Genomic DNA, 19,038 nt, shown 5'->3' on the forward strand with positions numbered 1-19,038 from the left:
CCCCCCCCTCCCCTCCCCCCCTCTTAGTGCTCTCGATCCTAACACCAAGTCTATGGATGAAGAAAGTCAGGTGTCCTCCTCTATAGTGGTAATCCACGTAACAGATGATGTGATGATGCACCTCCCTTTGTAGTGCACCACCTCACAACAATAGGCAAAGAAGTGTTGGCCCCTTCTTTATTGTTCATAAGCACCACGAACGGACTAATAGCTAAGGAGGAGAATAGGAGGAGGTGACTAAAAAGGATCTAGCCCATGACTCTTTAGTCCTTCTCTTATTTATAGAGGTTCATATTAATTTAACCCTAATGAATCCTTCCCTAGTGGGTACTAGATCTCTATCAAATTACCCTAAACCTCATATTAATAGATCTCTATCCAATAATCATGATTTGCTCTTATTAGGTCTCACCTAAAAAATCTAATAAAACAAGGGTTTATCAGATATCTAATAAAACAATGGATCATTAGATATCTCATATTCAATCATCTACTCGTCGTGACATCCACCATATGTGCATGACCCTCTAGGCCCAATGTCGAGCTGGTCATGAGTTACACATATCAAAACTCCTTCTGACTCAGAACTCCTTCTAATTCAATGAATTATCATCTCATGATAATTCACTCAACTCATTGATTATAGACATACTAGGTCACAACGTCATAGTCCCTAGACGGTATAAGGATATCTAATCTATTGGATCTATCTACCTTCAGTTACTGTGTATTTATAGTCCCTCATACATCTAATATCTCAAAGATCATATACCAAGCATGGTGTTGTTAGGCCCATACGAAATATACTCGAGTCTCGCTCTAATCATATTCTCTTGAAAAACTCATTCTCTCTCAATTCGAATGACTTTGGCTAGAGATTTGTCTAAGCGAGAACATATGAGACATTACTCTTATGATACCGAAAACGGTGATTCTCTATCGATACCCAAATGCATTCATAAAATTGACTACCACTCCCGATGACCAATTGTGCTAAATCTAGAATCTCCAAACATATAATATGCATGTAATAAGTCAATCACATGTCAACATATACTCAATCATGAAAAAATTTAAAAAAATCAAATCCAAAATTTATTAATCAAGAATAAAGAGAAAAAAATAATTTTTTAAAACAAATAAATCAGAATTATTATATTTTTTAAGGTGAACATATTATATATTTAATTTAATACGATTGTCATCTCTCTTATTTTTATATTTCTTATATTGATTAAAACATTGTAATTCTTTAATAAAAAAAGGATCTTCACCGTATGTGTAAGTAGTGTAAAATCATAATTATGTTTATGATTATATGATTCTATCATTCGCATGCAAAAATGCGCAAGCGATTCATTCTTGAGCGTCTGGTGGTTTAGTATTCAAGAATATAACGTTCTCTGCTGCTATCGATGTGATTGTTCCCGCAGCTCAGCTTTCATGCCTTGAGAGACTCAAGATTAAGCGTGGCATATTCGTGCGGATTTATAGAGTTGTTAGAAGAATGAGAACAAGAAATAGAAAGCACACCAATTTGGAGCATTGTGGCAAACTGGCAGCAAGGAAGGAGAAGAGTGCGGACAGGATACAGATTTGGGGCTTGATGGAATTGTGATGTAGGACAAAGTGAGTGAATGAGATTTCGAAGGGATAAATGGCAATAAGTTGGGTTAGAATGTAGCTGATGGAATTGTAGGATAGAAAATAAAAATCGATTTGAGAGGCTCTGGCAGAGATTAATAGCAATTTTTCGGTATCAAAACGCAAAATAAGTAAGAACTGCAAGTAATTACTTGGATATTAATTTCAGATTAAGTAAAAGAAATGAAGAAAGAAGAGCAGTAATAATGATAATAATAGAAGAATAAGAAATGAAGTATGATTTACCGAGTCATTGAGATGAATATGTACAATTTTCTTTATAGTTTATGACTAGTTTCCTCTGTCTAAGATTCTGGTAAAAAGGTTAGCGAATGATTTTGTGTTCAAAGTAATGGTTGGATGAGTAGAACTAAAGATTGTGTTTCTTAATTCCGAGGAAACCAGGCATGTAGATTATTATCTGCTGCTCAGATACCATTGTTGAACAGCTGTATCTGTCATTCATCTCTTACTTGTTCTCAATTTGTAGAATTGTTCAGTCACTAAAAAAAAAAGTGATTTGAAAATAATAGGTGGAGAAGTTCTGAAAATAATAATTACCAGACAAGATCATAAAAGCTACTGTGGATCCTCATCAATGGCTCGGAGTTATACATCCAGTGAGAGCAGAGAATAAATGAGGTTGAAATAAACATGAACTTTATAAGATAGTCATCTAATGCACATATGTAGAATTATACACTGAAAGCATAGTGGCAGTTAATATTCAGAGAATGTGATGAGCTTTGCAGCTAAAATCAGCTTCAGTATACCTATGAATTCCTCACAAGTGAGAAATGCCATTTCATCAGCTGAATAGATGTCACATTCAAACTTCTCCATGCAACTCAACCTAAAACAAACCTGATATAACATCTCCAATCTTCCAAGGCAGTGTGCCACTTTTTCATTCAATCATAATTCATCCAACTAGAAGGCAGTCACTTTCTTCAAGTCCAACTACAAGTCTAAATGTTAGCTTCAATCAGACATCACATTTGTTCCCTGCTGTTCAGCATAGGGCCTTATGAAAGTTCTCCTCCACCAAACTTCAAAGGCTCTCTGGAGATTGGGGCAGTTGTCACCGACCTTCAAGAATCTCCCCAACCAAGAAAGAAGAATGGCCTGCTGGTCTTCTAAGGGGAGTGTCAAAATAGTCTGCCCAATTCCTTCCTCGACGACCGTCCGATCGAAAGATCTGCAACCATGTTGTAACCAGGTGTAGTCATTAATTAGTGGCTGTAACCAAATTTGTAACAGTAGCTGCCTGGTTTCCCTTGATGGAAGCATCTCTCCTCTTCCAATACCAACAAAAAGCCTAGAAGTGATACAGCTGACTAGGTGGCGTGACATGATCGGCAGCTTCGAGTGCAACTCTGCAAGCTCATGCTGGCTAGCCCATGTTGTCGCAAATTCATCTGCAGCATGCCTATCAATCAAAATCTCAAGTAACCAAATGAGATTGTCTGCCTCAAGAGCTATCTGCCGCATCACAGGGTCTTTACTGTCTATAGAAGTATCTGAGAGACCAGGTTCGGATGCTTGTCTGAACAGATGTAACAGTGATTCCATGCAAGTCCTGCAGGAACCGTAAAATAATTCAATGCGTATGTTAACAGAACCATTTGTCCCAACATTGTTTTCCTTAAGAAGCTTCAGCACCAATGCTTTCATCTCTCTCCGACCTCTGTCCTCGTTGCTTTTGAGAACTAGTTGCATTATGTGAGCAAGTGTATCATTTGGTGGGTTTGGTATATCTGAAGCCACTCGCTTCAATATAGGGCTGGCACCAAAACTCTGGAGATGTTTGACAGAGGACACAACCTTTTCTTCTTCGTCAGCAACCCAAGGGACTGCTTCCAAATAGTCCAAGCAGGACTTTATGCATTCATGGAAGCCAAGTGATTCAGCAACCTGTGAACAATCAATTCTATTTATATGAAGAAGCAACATCTCAATCAAACTAATGGATGTTATAGAATAAGAAAGAGTACGGACATGAAAAATGCAGTAATAAAAAAATAACTAGTAGATGGAACCGATATCTATCAAATTACCATTGTTTTCTCATGGTCTGAATCCATTTTCATATCAAAATGAAGAAAAATATTATACAAATGTATGTTTTTGTCATATCATATTCATATCCCTAACATTGCTTCTAAATCTTTTGGATATGGATGTGTATGTGAACCAAATTCTGCATGTAACCTACAGCCAGCATGTCTTGATATCCAAATATTGATTTACCTAGACTTTGGAATCACCAATGTTAACATAAAAAATAATGTACTTTCCAAATTACAATAAGTTTATCATCTTCCATTTCTTTAATTTACTTTTTTTTGTGTTTCCTATCCAAGAAATATCGGTGACAGGTTTGAGTTAGTGTTTTAATTTTGTTTGCAACTCATTGAATTCATAGGGTGCGGCTTGGTGCTATGATCAGACCTGACGATTAGGCTGTGTATATGGACTCTCCATTAATGCTGCATTGATGAAAGTGTCAGGCATGCTGTAAGATGTTCATTGATAAACAACAATCAGAAGAAAGAGGCAAATATAGAAGAAGAAATCAAAATCTCCTGGTTGTCTAAATTCTAAATTTCATTCAACTGAAAACCAATTACAACAATCAAATAACAATTATATGAATTGGACAATATTTCCATTCAAGGTGCACCCTGCATCTAGCACAATTTGAGATGCCTTTGGCAACGTGACTGGCACATTTAAGATTTGTGCCTAGACCCATGGCTGATATTATCCTCTACATCATTTTGGAGAGGAGTTGAGCCCTCGTATGACACTTTTGCTTATGGAGTAAAGAATTGCAATACTCTATGAACAGGAATAAATATTCCATGTATTCTTCTGAAAGAAAAATAATACAAAAAGGTTACATGGAAAGAGACATTTAGAGCACTGTACAATCAATTGTTCTTGGATAAAAATCTTTATATCAAACTCTATTGGAAACATAATTCCTTAGCCGCAACACATCTCATAATAGGACCTAGAAAAATACCTTAAATCGATCACAGAAAAAAATAATAAGAACTAATATGAAACAACTTTTTCTAATTTTAGACTCATTTATTTTATTAGAACCCCAATCTCTGAGGTGACCTCGCCAAATTCATCATGTCAAGTCACTGATAAAGATGAAAATAGAACTCTAGAAGCACCTAGAAATAACCACTTATAATAAATATGAAAGTTAGAAAGATATATATAAGCCACATTATCTTTCCTAAACTGTATTCCACCTTACACCTGCTTCGAATCCATTTCTTTGTACAAACACATGGTTCAGTCTAGTTGGAAGATCTGATTCTGAACTCATATCTGTTGATCAGAAGTGATCCGATATGTGGCTTCGTAATATCTAATCCATTTCTACTCCAAAGTGGTAGCAAAAGTATATGTGACATAAGACAAGTATTTGTAATGTAAAATTCACCCTGAAAATTTAACTCTTCTTAGTGGAGCAAAAATAAAAAAGAACAAACAATTGCTGCTAAAATACCCGATTTACCTTTTCTAGGCCTCTTCTATTCCCTCATCTGTCTAAATTGAGTATCAGAAAATTAGATTTATATTAACAAGATAAAAAAAACATAACAATTTTTCTATGACAGACATCACACTAATTCATTGATGAAGCAGCCATTCACAAACCACCTTCACAACTTGCATGGTGATGATGAGCCACAGAATATTCTGTTTCCCTCAAAGCTGATTCAAGGGTGAACTTAGATATGGACTATCAGTCACCATGACAGCTTAATTCAGGCTCAATTATCAAGGACCTATGTGATATAATCAGGCTCCTTTATCCCGCTGCCTAGAGCTTAGAGTGGGTTGGATGATATTGGTCTTAATCCATTTTCAGATTGGATTGAAGCCAAATATCATTATACAACTGTTTAGTCTTGTCATAACATACTTGTAGTCCTAAATTTGATAAAAATTTCTATTAAATAAAATCATATGTAAAGCTAAGATATCCCCTCTAAGAGTTCCCATCCTTCTACTTTCGGAGTGGTTCTCGTCTTCTCGATCAAACTATCGATGCATGCCATGTTTTCTTCCTGGTAAAGATTAATATAATGTAAGCTTCCTATTTTGTGGCCATTTTTTCCATTGTACAACATCTCAGTTCTTGAATAGTTGTAACAGAACTGCTTCATGTATTCTCTTCCTTTGCACCTTTGTTGTTGTAGCCTTACGATCAAATAAAAGGTCATCACATATTCGATCTGCTTAGGTTTCTTAATGTACATGAGCTACAACTTAAGTCAATAGAAAGGGAGCAAGGAAGGAACCTTTTATATGTTAATGAAGGCAACCTTTATAATCACACAGTTATAATTGCATTTTCATTCATTCAGCAAGGTCATTGTGCCACAAATCTAATTGTTTGCAGATATCGTTAAATGTTAATGCAGACAACAAAGGTCGGATCAAGAAAATGATACATAAAAATAATTCTAACACCAAGCCTAAACGAACCTTGAGAATCCGTAGCACACGAGGAACACTTTGCTTGATCAATCTGTGTTTCGGTTCTTTGCAGTACATCAATCCCACGGTCTCAACATAGATCTCCACATCTTCACAGTCTACTATTTCAACACACGGTACAGGAGACTGCCTGGAGAACTTATCTGCAAAGAAGCTGCTATGTTCTGCAAGAATGTTCCTATGAACACTCATCCTCACATAGATTCCTTCCTTACCAAACAAAACGACTTTCAAATCGCTGGTGTCAGGTTGACCAAAGCCCACGGATATCTTGCGTTGCGGGGTATCAGGACATGGCTTTGGTGGCCTCTCTGGCGGCCTCTCAGGCGCCTTTGTTGGACTTGCGGAAGCAGCAGCATTGTCAGTTGGACATCTTTGTTCATCAGAAACAACCTTGGTCCCTGGTGAGGTTCCATGTGATCTCCTATCCACCGGGGGAGTTGCAGCTCTCTGAACGGGCAAAGTCTTTGACGGCAGTGGAGATGAAACTCTACTCTTGCTTTGGTGATTGTGATTTTTGAGGGTCTTTTGAAGAACAGCAGGAGAGGGGCAACACCAGAACCCTTCTGGGGTTACTGCAATGGGAACATTTCGGATCTTTGTCTGTCCCTGCTCAGTCCTCCCAACTCTAAGATCTGCCATTTATGTAGTGTAAAGAACACAAAGGAGAGTTGTGGACAAGGCTGCTATTGATGCAGGGTTCAGGAGAGGGTCAATAATCTTCAGGAGAAGAAAGCATCGTCTCAAGGTGTGCATCAACTACATAACTGGTAATATCAGAAACCTGTAATTTGTTGCAGCAAGAACAGTTGTCACTCCTGCAAAAACAGCATCCTATTTAAACCTGTAATCAAAGCAAAAGAAGAAAAAAATAATCAGGATTTGATGATTCAAGTTTTGGTAAAACAAAAGTGCGTCTTTTGTTCTACACAAATTAAGAAGTACAAATATTCTTCAACCACAAAAATGTAAATGAAATTGTAGGGAGATGTCATGAAACTTAACACAACACACAAAAAGAAATGATAGAAAGCATCAGGAAAAACAAATTAGATCTCAAAAACAGAACAAGAACCCAGAACTAGGCAATCTGATTCTAGTTCCTCTTCAAGAATGAAAGATTCGAACTTTCTGCTTTTATTTTCTTTAGGAAGGAGAAAGACCCGATCTTTACCGCAACTAAGAAATAGTTCTTGAGACAAACTGAAGAAACATCAAAAAGAAAGAAAGAAAGATCGACACACATGAAGGAAAAAAGAGAAGGCCATGAAGCAACTAAAGCATTCATTGAAAACACCAAGAAATCTGATGGGTGTACTTACGCCTTGAAAGCCTCAATTTCTTCCACCAACCTCCTACATTTCTTCCCCCCCTCCCGGGCTGTTCTGGGATCCTAACGATGGAAGCGAGCTCCGGTGTCGAGCATGAACAGGGATGGGTCACTCAGATCATTTCCCTCCGATTCGAGTGCTACAAAAGATGAGATCTTTAGCTTTAGCAGATAAGGATGTCACCACTTTTTGCCTCCAATTTATTCCAACCCATCAACTCCTCTCTCTCTCTCTCTCTCTCTCTCTCTCTAACTTGTATATTATTCTCAGAAAAATAGGCTTGTGGTGAGAGTATGAATTAAGAAATGGAAGAGTAGCGGAGGCTTTAGGTGGGGACTTGATGTAAACCAAGAAGATCAAGAGTTGCCTTGGAAATGTGTTGATTATTCACTGATATCCCGCTTTCAACAACAAAGAAGAGATTGGAAGCCAAAAGAGATCTAAAGTCGTTCGAAACAGGGGGAGCTGGCATTTTCGTCTCTGGTCCACAGCTTGTTGCTCGGAGTTGGGTCTGGGGACCAAATTAGCAGGCTGGTTTACACCCCCAACTTCGCGCTTTACTGTCCTGATTCTCGACCAGTTTAGAAGCAACCACAATAGGAAAGGCATGCACAGTTCCTGGGGCCACAAATTGCAGTTGCGGCTGCAAGAAGGGGAGTGCAAGAGAATTGGATTCTCTCATTCAATTATGTGGCTGCGTATGTTTAGTTAATTAGCAGGATGTTAGTGGCATGAGGAGGTGCAGGCACATGGGGAGAGTGATGGAGTCAGAGATGAAGATACCTTGGGGAAAGCATTCAGGATCTGCTTGGTTGGATCCTGGAGGCAGTGCTGGCTTTGGTCTCGAGTAATGCTGTGTTCATGTAGATTAAATAATGGTAATTTGTTCTCTCTCATCTTTGCTTGGACTCACTGTTTCCATTTCTTTTCTATTACCAGCTTAGATCATTAGCTGTGACTTGTACTAAATCTAAGTAGATTTCTTGTCTGAAGATACAATCCACATTAATGTTATCTAAGATCTAACCAAGTTACTGTACTAAAATAAAAAATACCTGCTCCTCTAGATCATAGCTGTTTAATTAGTAGTGTGACAATGGATGTAGAAGTAAGTATATTATAATGCCTTCTTCAATAGCTCATTTAGATGATTTCAGACACAAAACAAGCTGCTTCTCTTGATTGCATAATTAGACTGTTAAGACTCATTTTATAGTACTCTGGCTATATGGGGGGTGGACTGCCATGACTGGAAAAGAGAAAGCAAAAGCACAAAAGAGAGGCAAACTGTTGTCAAATGATACCAAAAAGTGTCCTCTCCTTCAGCTTTGCTATTGCATTGTTTTGGAGCTTAGCTATCATTTTGTGGACCATATCTCTGTGACAATGGATCTGTGAAATGATTCTTCCAAAGAAAATTGAAGAGGGAAAAGATAAAGGGAGTTTGGTTCATACAGATCAAAGACCAAGTTCTTTATGAGTCAGTCATGATCCGAGAGGAAGCACGAGGACAGAAGCTTGTCCCTGGTTGGAATATTATGAGCCCACATTTTTGTATGCAGAAACAACAGCTCGGTTGATGAAGCGAATTCTCTGTTGCATAACTCATTGTTTCTATTGAATGGAAAGAAGATGAAATCCTATATGAGTCGGAGACAAAGAACTCATATGTGTTCACTGCGCTCCACCTACCTATTCAGGTTCATCCTTCTCCGTCAGATGGACTGCTACTGTGGGATAGTCTTGTCAGCTTGCAGGCAGCATTCAAGTTTTGGAGCTTTTCCTCTGCTGCTGGTTTATCCCTTGCAAAGATGGAGGATGAGGTTTGGCTGGAAGCATGTGAAGAGCTCAAACCTCTCCTTTTAGACAAGTCTTTCATCAAACTGAAGAAAAGAAAGATTTTAGCCCAAGATGAATTATTGGAAAAATAGAAACAGAGAAGACAAAACATATGAATTATTGTAGTGACTACTTACTATAAGCTATCCAATACATATATCATCACCAAGATGGTGGACCCAACCTATTTATTACCCACACCATACCTTGCCATGTTCCAAGACTTGAAAACTATGGTCTCTAGAGATCAAGACATATCAACAGCCTCTACACATGAAAAAGTGAACTTAAAGGTGTTGTGTCCATAGTCCTTTTTTTAGCTCCCTCTTTTTGCCAAGTAATTAACTTTAGGTTAATCACTCAAAACATTTCTTACTAGTTCACAAATTTGGGCTAATTTATGTCCAACCCAGTCAGCTTGTACACTTGTTGTTTGGTGGGTAAAGAGTGTGCCAGTCATATGGGCTTGATACAAGTGACAAAGAGTATTCCATTCCACCTCAACTTCATCTTGTTTGCAAGATAAACCTTAAGCTCACCAATCAACTTTTATCTTCTCTTGTGCAGTTTCTGCAAAGATACAGAAAGCTCAGTTCTTACAGATAAGGCTGCCTGTGTTGACTTGAGACAGGCTTGTCTTCTTGATTGAGCTTGGAATGCATGTGGCTTTGGCTTCAGTGAAGCTTGTGAGACATGGCACATTTCCATTTTGGCTCGATCCATGTGGAGCTATTGTAATGTCCACAGATTGCCAGCTTTGTTTTGATGTTTCATGTACCATAACCTAAGCTGTGTTGTGTAGCCATCTTTTATCAATGAATAGATATGGCTATGTAAATTGAAAGCTTTTTACTACAGTGTTTGGTTGATGAGCCACCTTATTGTGCTTTGGTTGTGGTATTACTTCTCCTTGGATAAGATGTGGTTAAGGCTTTTATCATCAATTTTTCTAGAGATTCACTCAAGGGAAAACTATTTTCTCTCTCTCACTCTCTCTCTCTCTATCTATCTATCTATGTGGCATGGAAAAGGTTCTCACTTGAAAAGAATTCTTTTCCAATGTTTGTTTGTAGGGAAACAAAAAATCTTAGAGTATATTTTGTACTTTTACCATAAGTTAGCTTTTTTGTTCTCACAAAAAAAAAAGAAAAAACTCAAAATTGTTGTTTCTCGACGTATCTTCCTCTTTTTCCTATTTTTCTACATATCGAGCACAAGAAAAGGAAAAGAACAGAAAATATTTTACCTTTTTCTACACTCTAAATAACTTTTTGTTTATGTATTATGTAAAACAATTCAGTGGAAATTTTATTATTATTTTCCCTTCATTTTTCCTTGCAATCTAATTACCATCTTGCATTAGGTATGTGTCTTTGTCTATAATTATATGAAAGATCAACACCTACTCTGGGAAAATTTTATTACAAATATCATATGTATTATTTTCTTTTCCATAATTACATTTATAATAAGGAATTTATCTATAAAAAAATTATTCGAGATAGAGAGAACAAGTGATTTTTTTCTTCTATCCTCGTTAAATTTTATGTTTGACTCTCGTTTGTTCTAACATGAATCAATCGGATCGATCCAATTCGCCGTCATGTTTTTTTCTTCTTTTTTTATTTGTGAAATATATATTTTTGGCAACATTTCAAGTCTCCTCGTACCATTGAAATGTTGGTAGGAGATGCCGGTAAGAAGTGTAAAGTTTGACCACCTTTGACAGAAACCCGAAGACACGCTTAAAGCCATAAAGCATCAGCAGAAAAGAAAAAGGGGTGAGCAAAAAAGATCACAAGGAAACCATTTCTCAGCTTCAGGCTCAGCAGATTTAGATGTCACAGCAGCCAATGCTAGCCATGTTAATATTCCTTTCTTTGATGGCTGATTTCCAAGTTAATATATACTCTTCACATCATCTTTAAAATTTGAGAGAATTCTGCATAATACAATTTGTTTTCTGAACTGTAAGTCTAATTCTGCTGCATTGTAATTTCATAGTCAGTTCGAGCAAGAAAGAATGCACTGCAACTTCATGTAGCTTCTCATCAGGCCGACTGAAGAAGGTAGAAAGCAGTGCTCTAACTGAAAGCAATTCTGCATTTGACATATTGTCAGTGGTGTCTTTTGTGCTTTACGAAATCTTAACACTGGGAATTGGGCATGCATGCCTTTGCTTTATGATTTAGCTCCTGTTTTTGGCGTAAAGGTGATGGAAACATGGCTTTTGCCGGATGTCTTCATCTTTCCCTGCGCAATTCTAAAGGCTTGTGCTTCCTTTAGCTAGACTCGAATCCAGAACGAGTCCCTTGGAGAGAGAAACAAAGGCTTTTGTCACGCACTTGGGAGAGGCCATTCACCCTGATTCCCGCTGTGTGTGTGTGTTGTGCAGGTGGTGTTTATTCCAGTATTTTATGCTGTTTTCTCTCTCTTTCCTTTTGATCTTTAGTTAAAGTCTGGCTTAAGTCGCGCGTGTTGATTCGCCTTTTAAAAGCAGAAGGTTCTTTTAAGTTTCAGAATTATTATCTCTTTCATTTCTGTGGAATAAGAAAATTTCTTTGCATTTTTCATCAACATATTATCTGGAGATTAAATACTTAATAGTAATCTCCTTTGTCAGGAGAGTAGTATTATGGATCAGGAGATAATATCATAGTTTCTGAGCTATGTCAGCTCACTCCAAACTATTTGTGTTGATTTTTCAGAAAGAGAAAAGAAATATAAAAGATTGAACTCTTTCTTTTGTGCTTTGGAGAAAGAGGATTTGAGATTCTGTTGTCTTTTGACCTGCCAGGAGAAAGCCAAGCAGAGGTTGGAGATCATTGTCTAAGTAAAACTGGCAGCATCACTTTGGATCTGACTCTTAAAGAACTCAACTACAGAGAGTTGCATGAGGGAAAACCAATGCTGTTCTACTCTTTCCATGTGTCTTGAACATGAAAGATAAGAAACTATCAGAAGCAGGTGTAGAGCTTGAATCCATGAAAACAAGTCTTGAATACAGTTTCCTGGCCTTAAATTTATCTTAGAGTGGAAATTTTAGGCCATTATTCATCTAAATTACAGCATTGTTTACCAAATAATTGCTGTGCCAAAGCACTAATTATGCAGAGATGAATCTAATCATACCAACAGATGCAATCTGAATTTAGCCTAAATCTTTGCATTACACTGGGAGGAAGAAGTTACATACATTTATGATACTTTACATTGTCCATCTTTTGAAACATTAACCTGCAATGTGAGTTTGGTTTGGTCCCATGATTGCAATGTCTCTTCATGTTTTTGACTTACCCAGAATACTGCATATGTACATGCAAAGATTCAAAGATACAAAGATACAAACTCAAGTGGTGGCATGCAGGAGGCTCCTTTGTTGCTTCTTTGCTCACTCTCAACACTACTTGCATAAAGGATAAGCTTTATGATGAGGTCAATAAAAGGAAAAGAGGTTGTGGTTTGCTTACCCCTTTCCCCACATCTTCTCTTCCATGTGTACTGCAAAAGGCCATTGCATGTAAGAACAACCGATTCCTCGACAAGCGTTAAAAAGCTTGGAGCTGAGGACAAAACAGGCATCTTCATCTTCTCCAGGGTTAAACCAGCTAGTGTTTGTCATTGTTTATGGTGGTAACTATGTGGGCATGGACTTCAGGGGCCACCATTTCATCATTCCTCTCGCATCTTGGAAACGAAGTGAAAAGGTTTAGCCATCTTTTGGTCGTGTGTGGTCTGTAAACGCCCTCAAGCAACTGGAATTCTACGGTCTTGTTGGTTGGGAGGTCTTGTTGCTGCTGCTTTGCAAAATGGGAAAGAATGAGGCTGTGGATGAGAAGAGATATGATATCTCAGCTCTGAAACTCCATTTGACTGTCCACTGTTCCAACCAGCACGGGATCTTTCTCTTCCCCACAGGTCATTGGATGGTGATCCGAGTTAATCTTCCCGTGAACAGTGTTGCTTATGCCCACATTTTGTTTCTCTGTCACACAGTGGGTCCTGCCAGTTGAGTGCTGTCTTCCCTTTACATCCGCACCGAAAAGGTTTGGGTGACACTCTCAGTGGCTGCTAATTGAGGCCTACATCTGCAAATGGAATTTGAGGAAAGGCGTGTGATCCAAGTTCAGGGTGTGAAATGCCACACTCACAGGTCTTCTTCGACGCACAAGCGATCCAAGAGGTAGCTGATCTCTTCTTCTACACTATCACTCAGCTGTCGAGCTGCTGGTTCTTGATGTTTGATGCAAAGTGTTTTACATTTGTACCTCTGGTTTATCATGGCAGTGATTCCGACACCACAGGCAGGGAAGATAAATTCGGTTCATCACCTAAACAACTTTGTTCTAAGCTGGTAAATCTCATTTTGATCATTTCAGAGTCTTGCAATTTGCTGAACTTTTGTGTTCTTGACATGGTTGTGTAGTTCTGTAGTCGTTCTTTTCTCAGATCCATTTATGCTAGATTTGTTATGGTTGCAAGGATATGGGAAAGACTAAGGACTACATTGGCATCAAGAAGAGATCATTACCGGACGCTGAGGTCCAACACTCATTGAAGCAAGAGGTAGGTGAAGTGGCAGTGGTTTGATAGCCTCCTCCATTGACACTCGGCAGCTGAATCATGTTCTCCTTAGCTTCTTCGTTTGGTATATTCTTACTGTGTTGGCGTTCAGCAGATTCTGCAGCTTGAGAAGCGGCTGTTGGGTCAATTCAAAACGCGATGTGCACTAGAAAAAGCATTGGGATGTAGCTCATCTGCAGTTCTCTGTTCCAATGATACTTGGATGCCAAAGGTGGCTCTCTTCTCCTCTCACTGTTATCTTGAACTGTTGTTTCTTGATGGATGTGGCGTTTGGTTTCAGACTCCCATTTTGATTTTGATCAATGATTCAGAGAGAGATCACTGGAGTAGCAACTACTCTTACAGTGTTGCGCAGTGATTTCTGATTGCACTTCATTGTCAGTTCATTCTTTGTGTTTTGTGCATTCTGGCAGATGCATATCTCTCATTCTGTGATGTTCAATTTGCTGAAACTGTAATGTGATAGCAGACTACCAAAGAGCTGATAAGGGAGATTGCATTGTTGGAGTTGGAGGTCATGTACCTGGAGCAGTATCTACTGTCACTCTATCGAAAAGCTTTCAGCCACCAAATTGCTCCGTTATCTGCTGATACTGCACACAAAGAGACGATGCCACAGAGTTCCCATTTGGAGATGTTTCAAGATGATGACGATTCAACACAGGAAGCCTCATCTGAGAAAGAAGGGCCAGGAGCTCAGTCTCATCAGATTCGTGAAGCCTATGAATCCATCTGCAAGGAGAAGAATGCTGGTGCAGACGTTCGACTCGGTCATTCCTCGGTCTCGCAACGAGCAACTCGTTCCGCGAGAATATCACCTACGGAAGAGAGCATTGCGAGAGCTCTACGCTCCAGCCATTCTCAACCCCTGGCATTTCCCAAGGCAAGAACACATTTCCGTTGCAAGCTCTGTTCATCACTGGATCAAGGGGTTCTTTTTCCTTCAGCTTATGAATCGAATTGTGTTGTTGGGCAGGAAGAGAAGAATCATGCTTCGAGTGTGATCAGCCTAGCGGACTATCTCGGTGCTAATATAGCTGATCATGTCCCGGAAACCCCCAATAAGCTCTCAGAAGACATGGTGAGATGCATGTGTGCCATATATTGCAGACTTGCAGAGCCTCCTTTGGTTTGCCATGGCCCTCCATCGTCTCCTGTTTCATCCCTCTCATCAATCACTGAGCTTTCTGTTCTTGACACTCCCATCCATAGAAGAGAACCTCTTCTTGACTACTCTCGCTTGATTCATCCTTTCCAAGTCGAAGGACTAAGAGAATTCAGCGGACCGTATGCTTCCATGGTTGAGGTTCCTTCGATCAGCAGGGACCCTCAGAGGCTGAAAGATGTGGAAGACATGCTACAAAACTACAAGTAGGTGATGTTGCCAGTTGATAATTGTTTCGAGCAACAGCATGTTCCTTTAGATTAATTATGATCACTACGATTCTGAAATTTGCAGGTCAATTCTTCAGCGACTGCGAAAGGTCAATCCAAGGAAGATGAAGCACGAGGAGAAGCTTGCGTTTTGGATAAACATACATAATGCCTTGATGATGCATGTAAACACAATACTTTGGCACATCTATGTTAAGCTTATGATTGATCTGAGTCACCTGAAAGTGATGTCTACGCTGTTTGCACAGGCATATGTAGAATATGGGATTCCACAGAACAATGTGAAGAAGGCATCACTGCTCGTCAAGGTAAACATAGTGACATTGATCATGTCAAAACTAGTTCAATTCTCTGAGAATAAGCTGCATTTTATTTCTTTGATGTAGGCAAGCTGTAACATCGGTGGTGGCTCAGTAAATGCAGCCATCATACAGGGTTCTATTCTTTCTTGCCGCACACATTGCCCTGCTCAGGTAGTTCTTCTAAGTTTCATATTAGATGAACTTTATTTCTGCAATGTTGTTCAAATGCCGACAGAAATGGAATGTTTTATGACAAATAATCTTGATTTTAGGTTGAAAAATCATTCAAAAAAAGTGTAGACTTTCTTCAGAAAACTTTATTTTGCTGAGTACCTATTCAAAAATTGTAGAGTTTATTCAGAGTAAATCCATAGTCACTCTGAGGAAGTTCTTAGAAGTGACTTTAGCATTGCAATAGGAGTATGAAGAGTTCTCCTGATCAAAACTTCGGATACATGTACATGCAGTGGCTTCAATCGTTGCTGTTCCCAAGGTTAAGAAACAAGGCTGGAGATCGCTGGCAAGGATACACCATCGAGCAACAAGAACCTCTTCTTCATTTTGCACTTTGCTCAGGAAACCATTCTGATCCTGCGGTAAACTTCATCATGATCCATCAGAGCTTGTTTACTGAAATTTAAGCCACTATTTTCCACTTCTCTTTTGTGAACGTTTAAGCTTTCACCTCCATGATCATGAGTTCTAAGAAATCCAAATAAAAGATAAAAACATCTGCATTAATCTTCCTAACAGATGCTGTTCTTTAGGTCCGAGTGTACACCCCGAAGAGACTGTATCAGCAGCTGGAAGCTGCAAAAGAGGAGTTCATTCGTGCCACCGTGAGGATTCGGAAGGAACACAAGATCGTCATGCCCAAGGTTGTGGACATGTACGCCAAGGACATGAAGCTAAGCTCACAGGCACTGCTTGACATGGTTCACCATCATTTTTGTGAGACACTCAGGAAATCCATGCAAGGGTTCCCACAAGCCAGGTCAGGAAAGATCATTGAGTGGGAGCCTCATAACTTTAGTTTCAGATTTCTTCTGTCAAGAGAACTTGCATTTGCTTAATTAGGACGTGAAGAGAGGTGATTTGGTTCATTTTTGTTTTCCCTTCTTTGTTCAAGGCCATTATTTACTGTGTATAGAGGCAAGATGTCGTGTTGTATATCCTCTACAGAATTCAATTCAACCTGGTGGAAATTTGGTTATGTAATATGAAGCCATCTTGCTAGCTTCAGTCTGCATGCATTTTTTTTTTCTTTCTTTCTTTTTTCTTTATGAGTCATAAAATCATTATTATTTTTCTTAAAATACCTATCTACCCTTTCAGCTGTTTATGTATGATTTATAAAATGACTACCGCGAAAACATATATAATTACGAATATATATATATATATATATATGATTTTGACATTATAGAATTTTATAATTAAGACACGCCCAGAAATAGTGACCCACAACTTTCCCGTCCTATCTGACCTCGCGGGCCTCTCACGGTGACTTCAGCTTTTACGCGGGGCCCACAGAGATAGATAGATAGGAGGAGACCGTTCATGGGAGAGACCGTGGGGAACCGAAACGTTACCTTAATAGAGAGTGGTATCGTCACCTTGCTGCATATGCCACACGTGCTTAGCGAAGGCACGCCCGAGGACCGGAGAGATCAGTTTGTCATGGAGCCCGCACCGCCGCACACGTGCAAAGACGACGCCGACCGCGCGTGCCGTGGCGTGCTCCGCGCCGCCTCCGGCAGGCGTTCCCACTAACCCACCCGCCATATCTTCACCGAATTGTCCAAGCTCCCGCTGTACACCACGTACCGTCGCCTATCACCCCGGTCCTCCTCCGCATCCGCCTCCACAGCCACGCACTTGATGGGAGCCGCGTGGCCGACGAGGGTGGCTACGACCACGTGAGCACCGCCTCCCTCCTCCCTCCGCCACACTCGGATGGTCCTGTCCGCCGATCCGCTAGCCAGAATGGTCCCAGCGGCGGCGAGACACAACACCGCCATCCCGTGGCCGCGCAGGGCCCCGCCGCGCGCGAGTGGCCCTCCGCCCCCCTCCCGCTGCCAGTAGAGCACCACCCCGTCCGACGACCCGCAGTACACGGTCCCCACCGCTGCCACCACCGCCAAGGCGGTCACTGCACCCTCCTGTTGGAGCAGCGTCTGAGCAGAGACGTGCCTGGTGGCGCCACCGATGCCGTCTTTTACCCCCGCGGCTACCTCCCGCCGCCATGCCTTCACCGTCCCATCCGCCGACCCTGTGAACACCAAGCCGTCGAACCCGGTGGCCACTGCGTTGACGGCGTCATCGTGCGCGTTGAAGGAATCGAGGCATTTGCAGTCCGATATCCGCCACACCTTGACGGTCTTGTCCCAGGAACCGGAGTAGAGCACCCCGGCGTCCTCGTCGAGGCTGAGGCACGAGATGGTGTCTAAATGGCGGAGCCAAAGGGAGCTGTGGTGCCGCCTCTGTTCCACGTATCTGGACGGGTTCATGGAGCTCCTAAGAAAGTCCCCAAGAGTAGGGAGAGTCATGACTCGCTTATGGACCGAGGGATCCTTCGAGGAGCTCCTCCAGACCCGGATCTTGCCGTCTTGGTGGCTAGTGAAGATTCTGTCCCCAGCGACGACTATGGCCTTGACGAAGCCGCTGCTAGACCTGAAGGAAGATAATTCTTGCCGGCCTTTCCAAACCCGGATGTTCCGGCTCTCCGATCCAGTATAGAGGAGGCCCCCGGCGGCGGCGAGGGAGTAGACGTGGCCCTCCCGGCGGACGAGGGAGCCCACAAGACTAGTGACGTGGGGATCGGCGCGAAGTTGCTTCGTCCATGGGGACCCGACTAACGGGGAGGCGGCCGCAGGGTTCCACAGAGAGATATTGTAAGACGATGTCCAGGGTCTCGTTACGTAGCAGGCGGCGGCGTCACTTCCGACCCAGCGGAGCTCTTCCTCCGACGGGACAATGGCGTCGGAGCGTAGGAGGTGGAGGAGTTTGGTAGAGAACGACGGGATACAAGTAGCTTCCTTTCGAGCACCCATGGATTGGATGATGCAGATTTAGAGCAGGTTGTTTGACGCAAACAGAACCGAAAGGTGGCAAAGCGAAGAAGCCGAAGCAGCAGCAGCAGCCGCAGCGGCAGAGACAAAAGAGGTATCTGAGACATGTGGTCGAATCACTTGGGTTGGCGTAAATTATATGAAGGCCAAAGTATCAAGGCACGTGTACGGAAAGCAAATTGAGGGCCGGAAGGCGTGGGAAGTGAACACGTAACAGAAGGAGATGTTGACTTGCGGACATGGGTCGACTGTTGCGGCACAAGAGCCATTCCCATTAGCCGGTTCTACAACAGTTTCTTATACCTATCTTGCTTGACTTCGTTCGTGATCAACGATATATATACG

General features: G+C 40.9%; 3 protein-coding genes across 5 annotated transcripts; 1 reads left to right on the top strand and 2 right to left on the bottom strand.

Moving 5' to 3' along the window:
• Window positions 1-2,282: 2,282 nt before the first annotated feature.
• Window positions 2,283-9,325, bottom strand: LOC103990316 (BTB/POZ domain-containing protein At3g50780). 3 transcript variants are annotated; one of them, XM_065191338.1, is made up of 3 exons: window positions 9,195-9,325; window positions 6,160-6,989; window positions 2,283-3,558 (listed from the first exon to the last, which is right to left on the bottom strand). In XM_065191338.1, the coding sequence occupies exons 2-3, from the start codon at window positions 6,811-6,813 to the stop codon at window positions 2,626-2,628; spliced, it is 1,587 nt and encodes a 528-aa protein (XP_065047410.1). In that variant the 5' UTR covers window positions 6,814-6,989; window positions 9,195-9,325; the 3' UTR covers window positions 2,283-2,625. The 3 variants fall into 3 exon arrangements, with proteins under 3 accessions (XP_065047410.1, XP_009407678.2, XP_009407677.2); XM_009409403.3 differs by lacking the exon at window positions 9,195-9,325 and adding an exon at window positions 7,494-8,221; XM_009409402.3 differs by lacking the exon at window positions 9,195-9,325 and adding an exon at window positions 7,494-8,221 and having other exon boundaries at window positions 6,160-7,015.
• Window positions 9,326-13,407: 4,082 nt separating this feature from the next.
• On the top strand, window positions 13,408-16,825 carry LOC103990315 (uncharacterized). Its single transcript, XM_009409401.3, has 11 exons — window positions 13,408-13,524; window positions 13,629-13,695; window positions 13,824-13,907; window positions 14,020-14,136; window positions 14,395-14,808; window positions 14,902-15,296; window positions 15,385-15,484; window positions 15,569-15,628; window positions 15,707-15,793; window positions 16,090-16,218; window positions 16,390-16,825. Exons 1-11 carry the CDS (start codon window positions 13,436-13,438, stop codon window positions 16,693-16,695), a joined length of 1,848 nt encoding a protein of 615 aa, XP_009407676.3. The 5' UTR covers window positions 13,408-13,435; the 3' UTR covers window positions 16,696-16,825.
• Window positions 16,826-17,053: 228 nt separating this feature from the next.
• Window positions 17,054-18,887, bottom strand: LOC103991049 (protein JINGUBANG-like). The gene has a single exon (XM_009410415.3). The coding sequence runs from the start codon at window positions 18,673-18,675 to the stop codon at window positions 17,392-17,394; it is 1,284 nt and encodes a 427-aa protein (XP_009408690.2). The 5' UTR covers window positions 18,676-18,887; the 3' UTR covers window positions 17,054-17,391.
• Window positions 18,888-19,038: the final 151 nt, after the last annotated feature.

This window comes from Musa acuminata, chromosome BXJ1-7 (genome assembly GCF_036884655.1).
Source record: "Musa acuminata AAA Group cultivar baxijiao chromosome BXJ1-7, Cavendish_Baxijiao_AAA, whole genome shotgun sequence".
Taxonomy (NCBI): Eukaryota; Viridiplantae; Streptophyta; class Magnoliopsida; order Zingiberales; family Musaceae; genus Musa; species Musa acuminata.

Bases quoted from the DNA above. Each gene is read 5' to 3' on its own strand.
- LOC103990316 (XM_065191338.1), bottom strand. From the start codon at position 6,813: ATGGCAGATCTTAGAGTTGGGAGGACTGAGCAGGGACAGACAAAGATC. The intron at 3,559-6,159 runs GTTCGTTTAGGC...GATTGTTCACAG, and splicing joins GTGTGCTACGGATTCTCAAG to GTTGCTGAATCACTTGGCTT.
- LOC103990315 (XM_009409401.3), top strand. From the start codon at position 13,436: ATGGAATTTGAGGAAAGGCGTGTGATCCAAGTTCAGGGTGTGAAATGC. The intron at 14,809-14,901 runs GCAAGAACACAT...GTTGTTGGGCAG, and splicing joins AACCCCTGGCATTTCCCAAG to GAAGAGAAGAATCATGCTTC. The intron at 15,794-16,089 runs GTAGTTCTTCTA...ATGTACATGCAG, and splicing joins GCACACATTGCCCTGCTCAG to TGGCTTCAATCGTTGCTGTT.
- LOC103991049 (XM_009410415.3), bottom strand. From the start codon at position 18,675: ATGGGTGCTCGAAAGGAAGCTACTTGTATCCCGTCGTTCTCTACCAAA.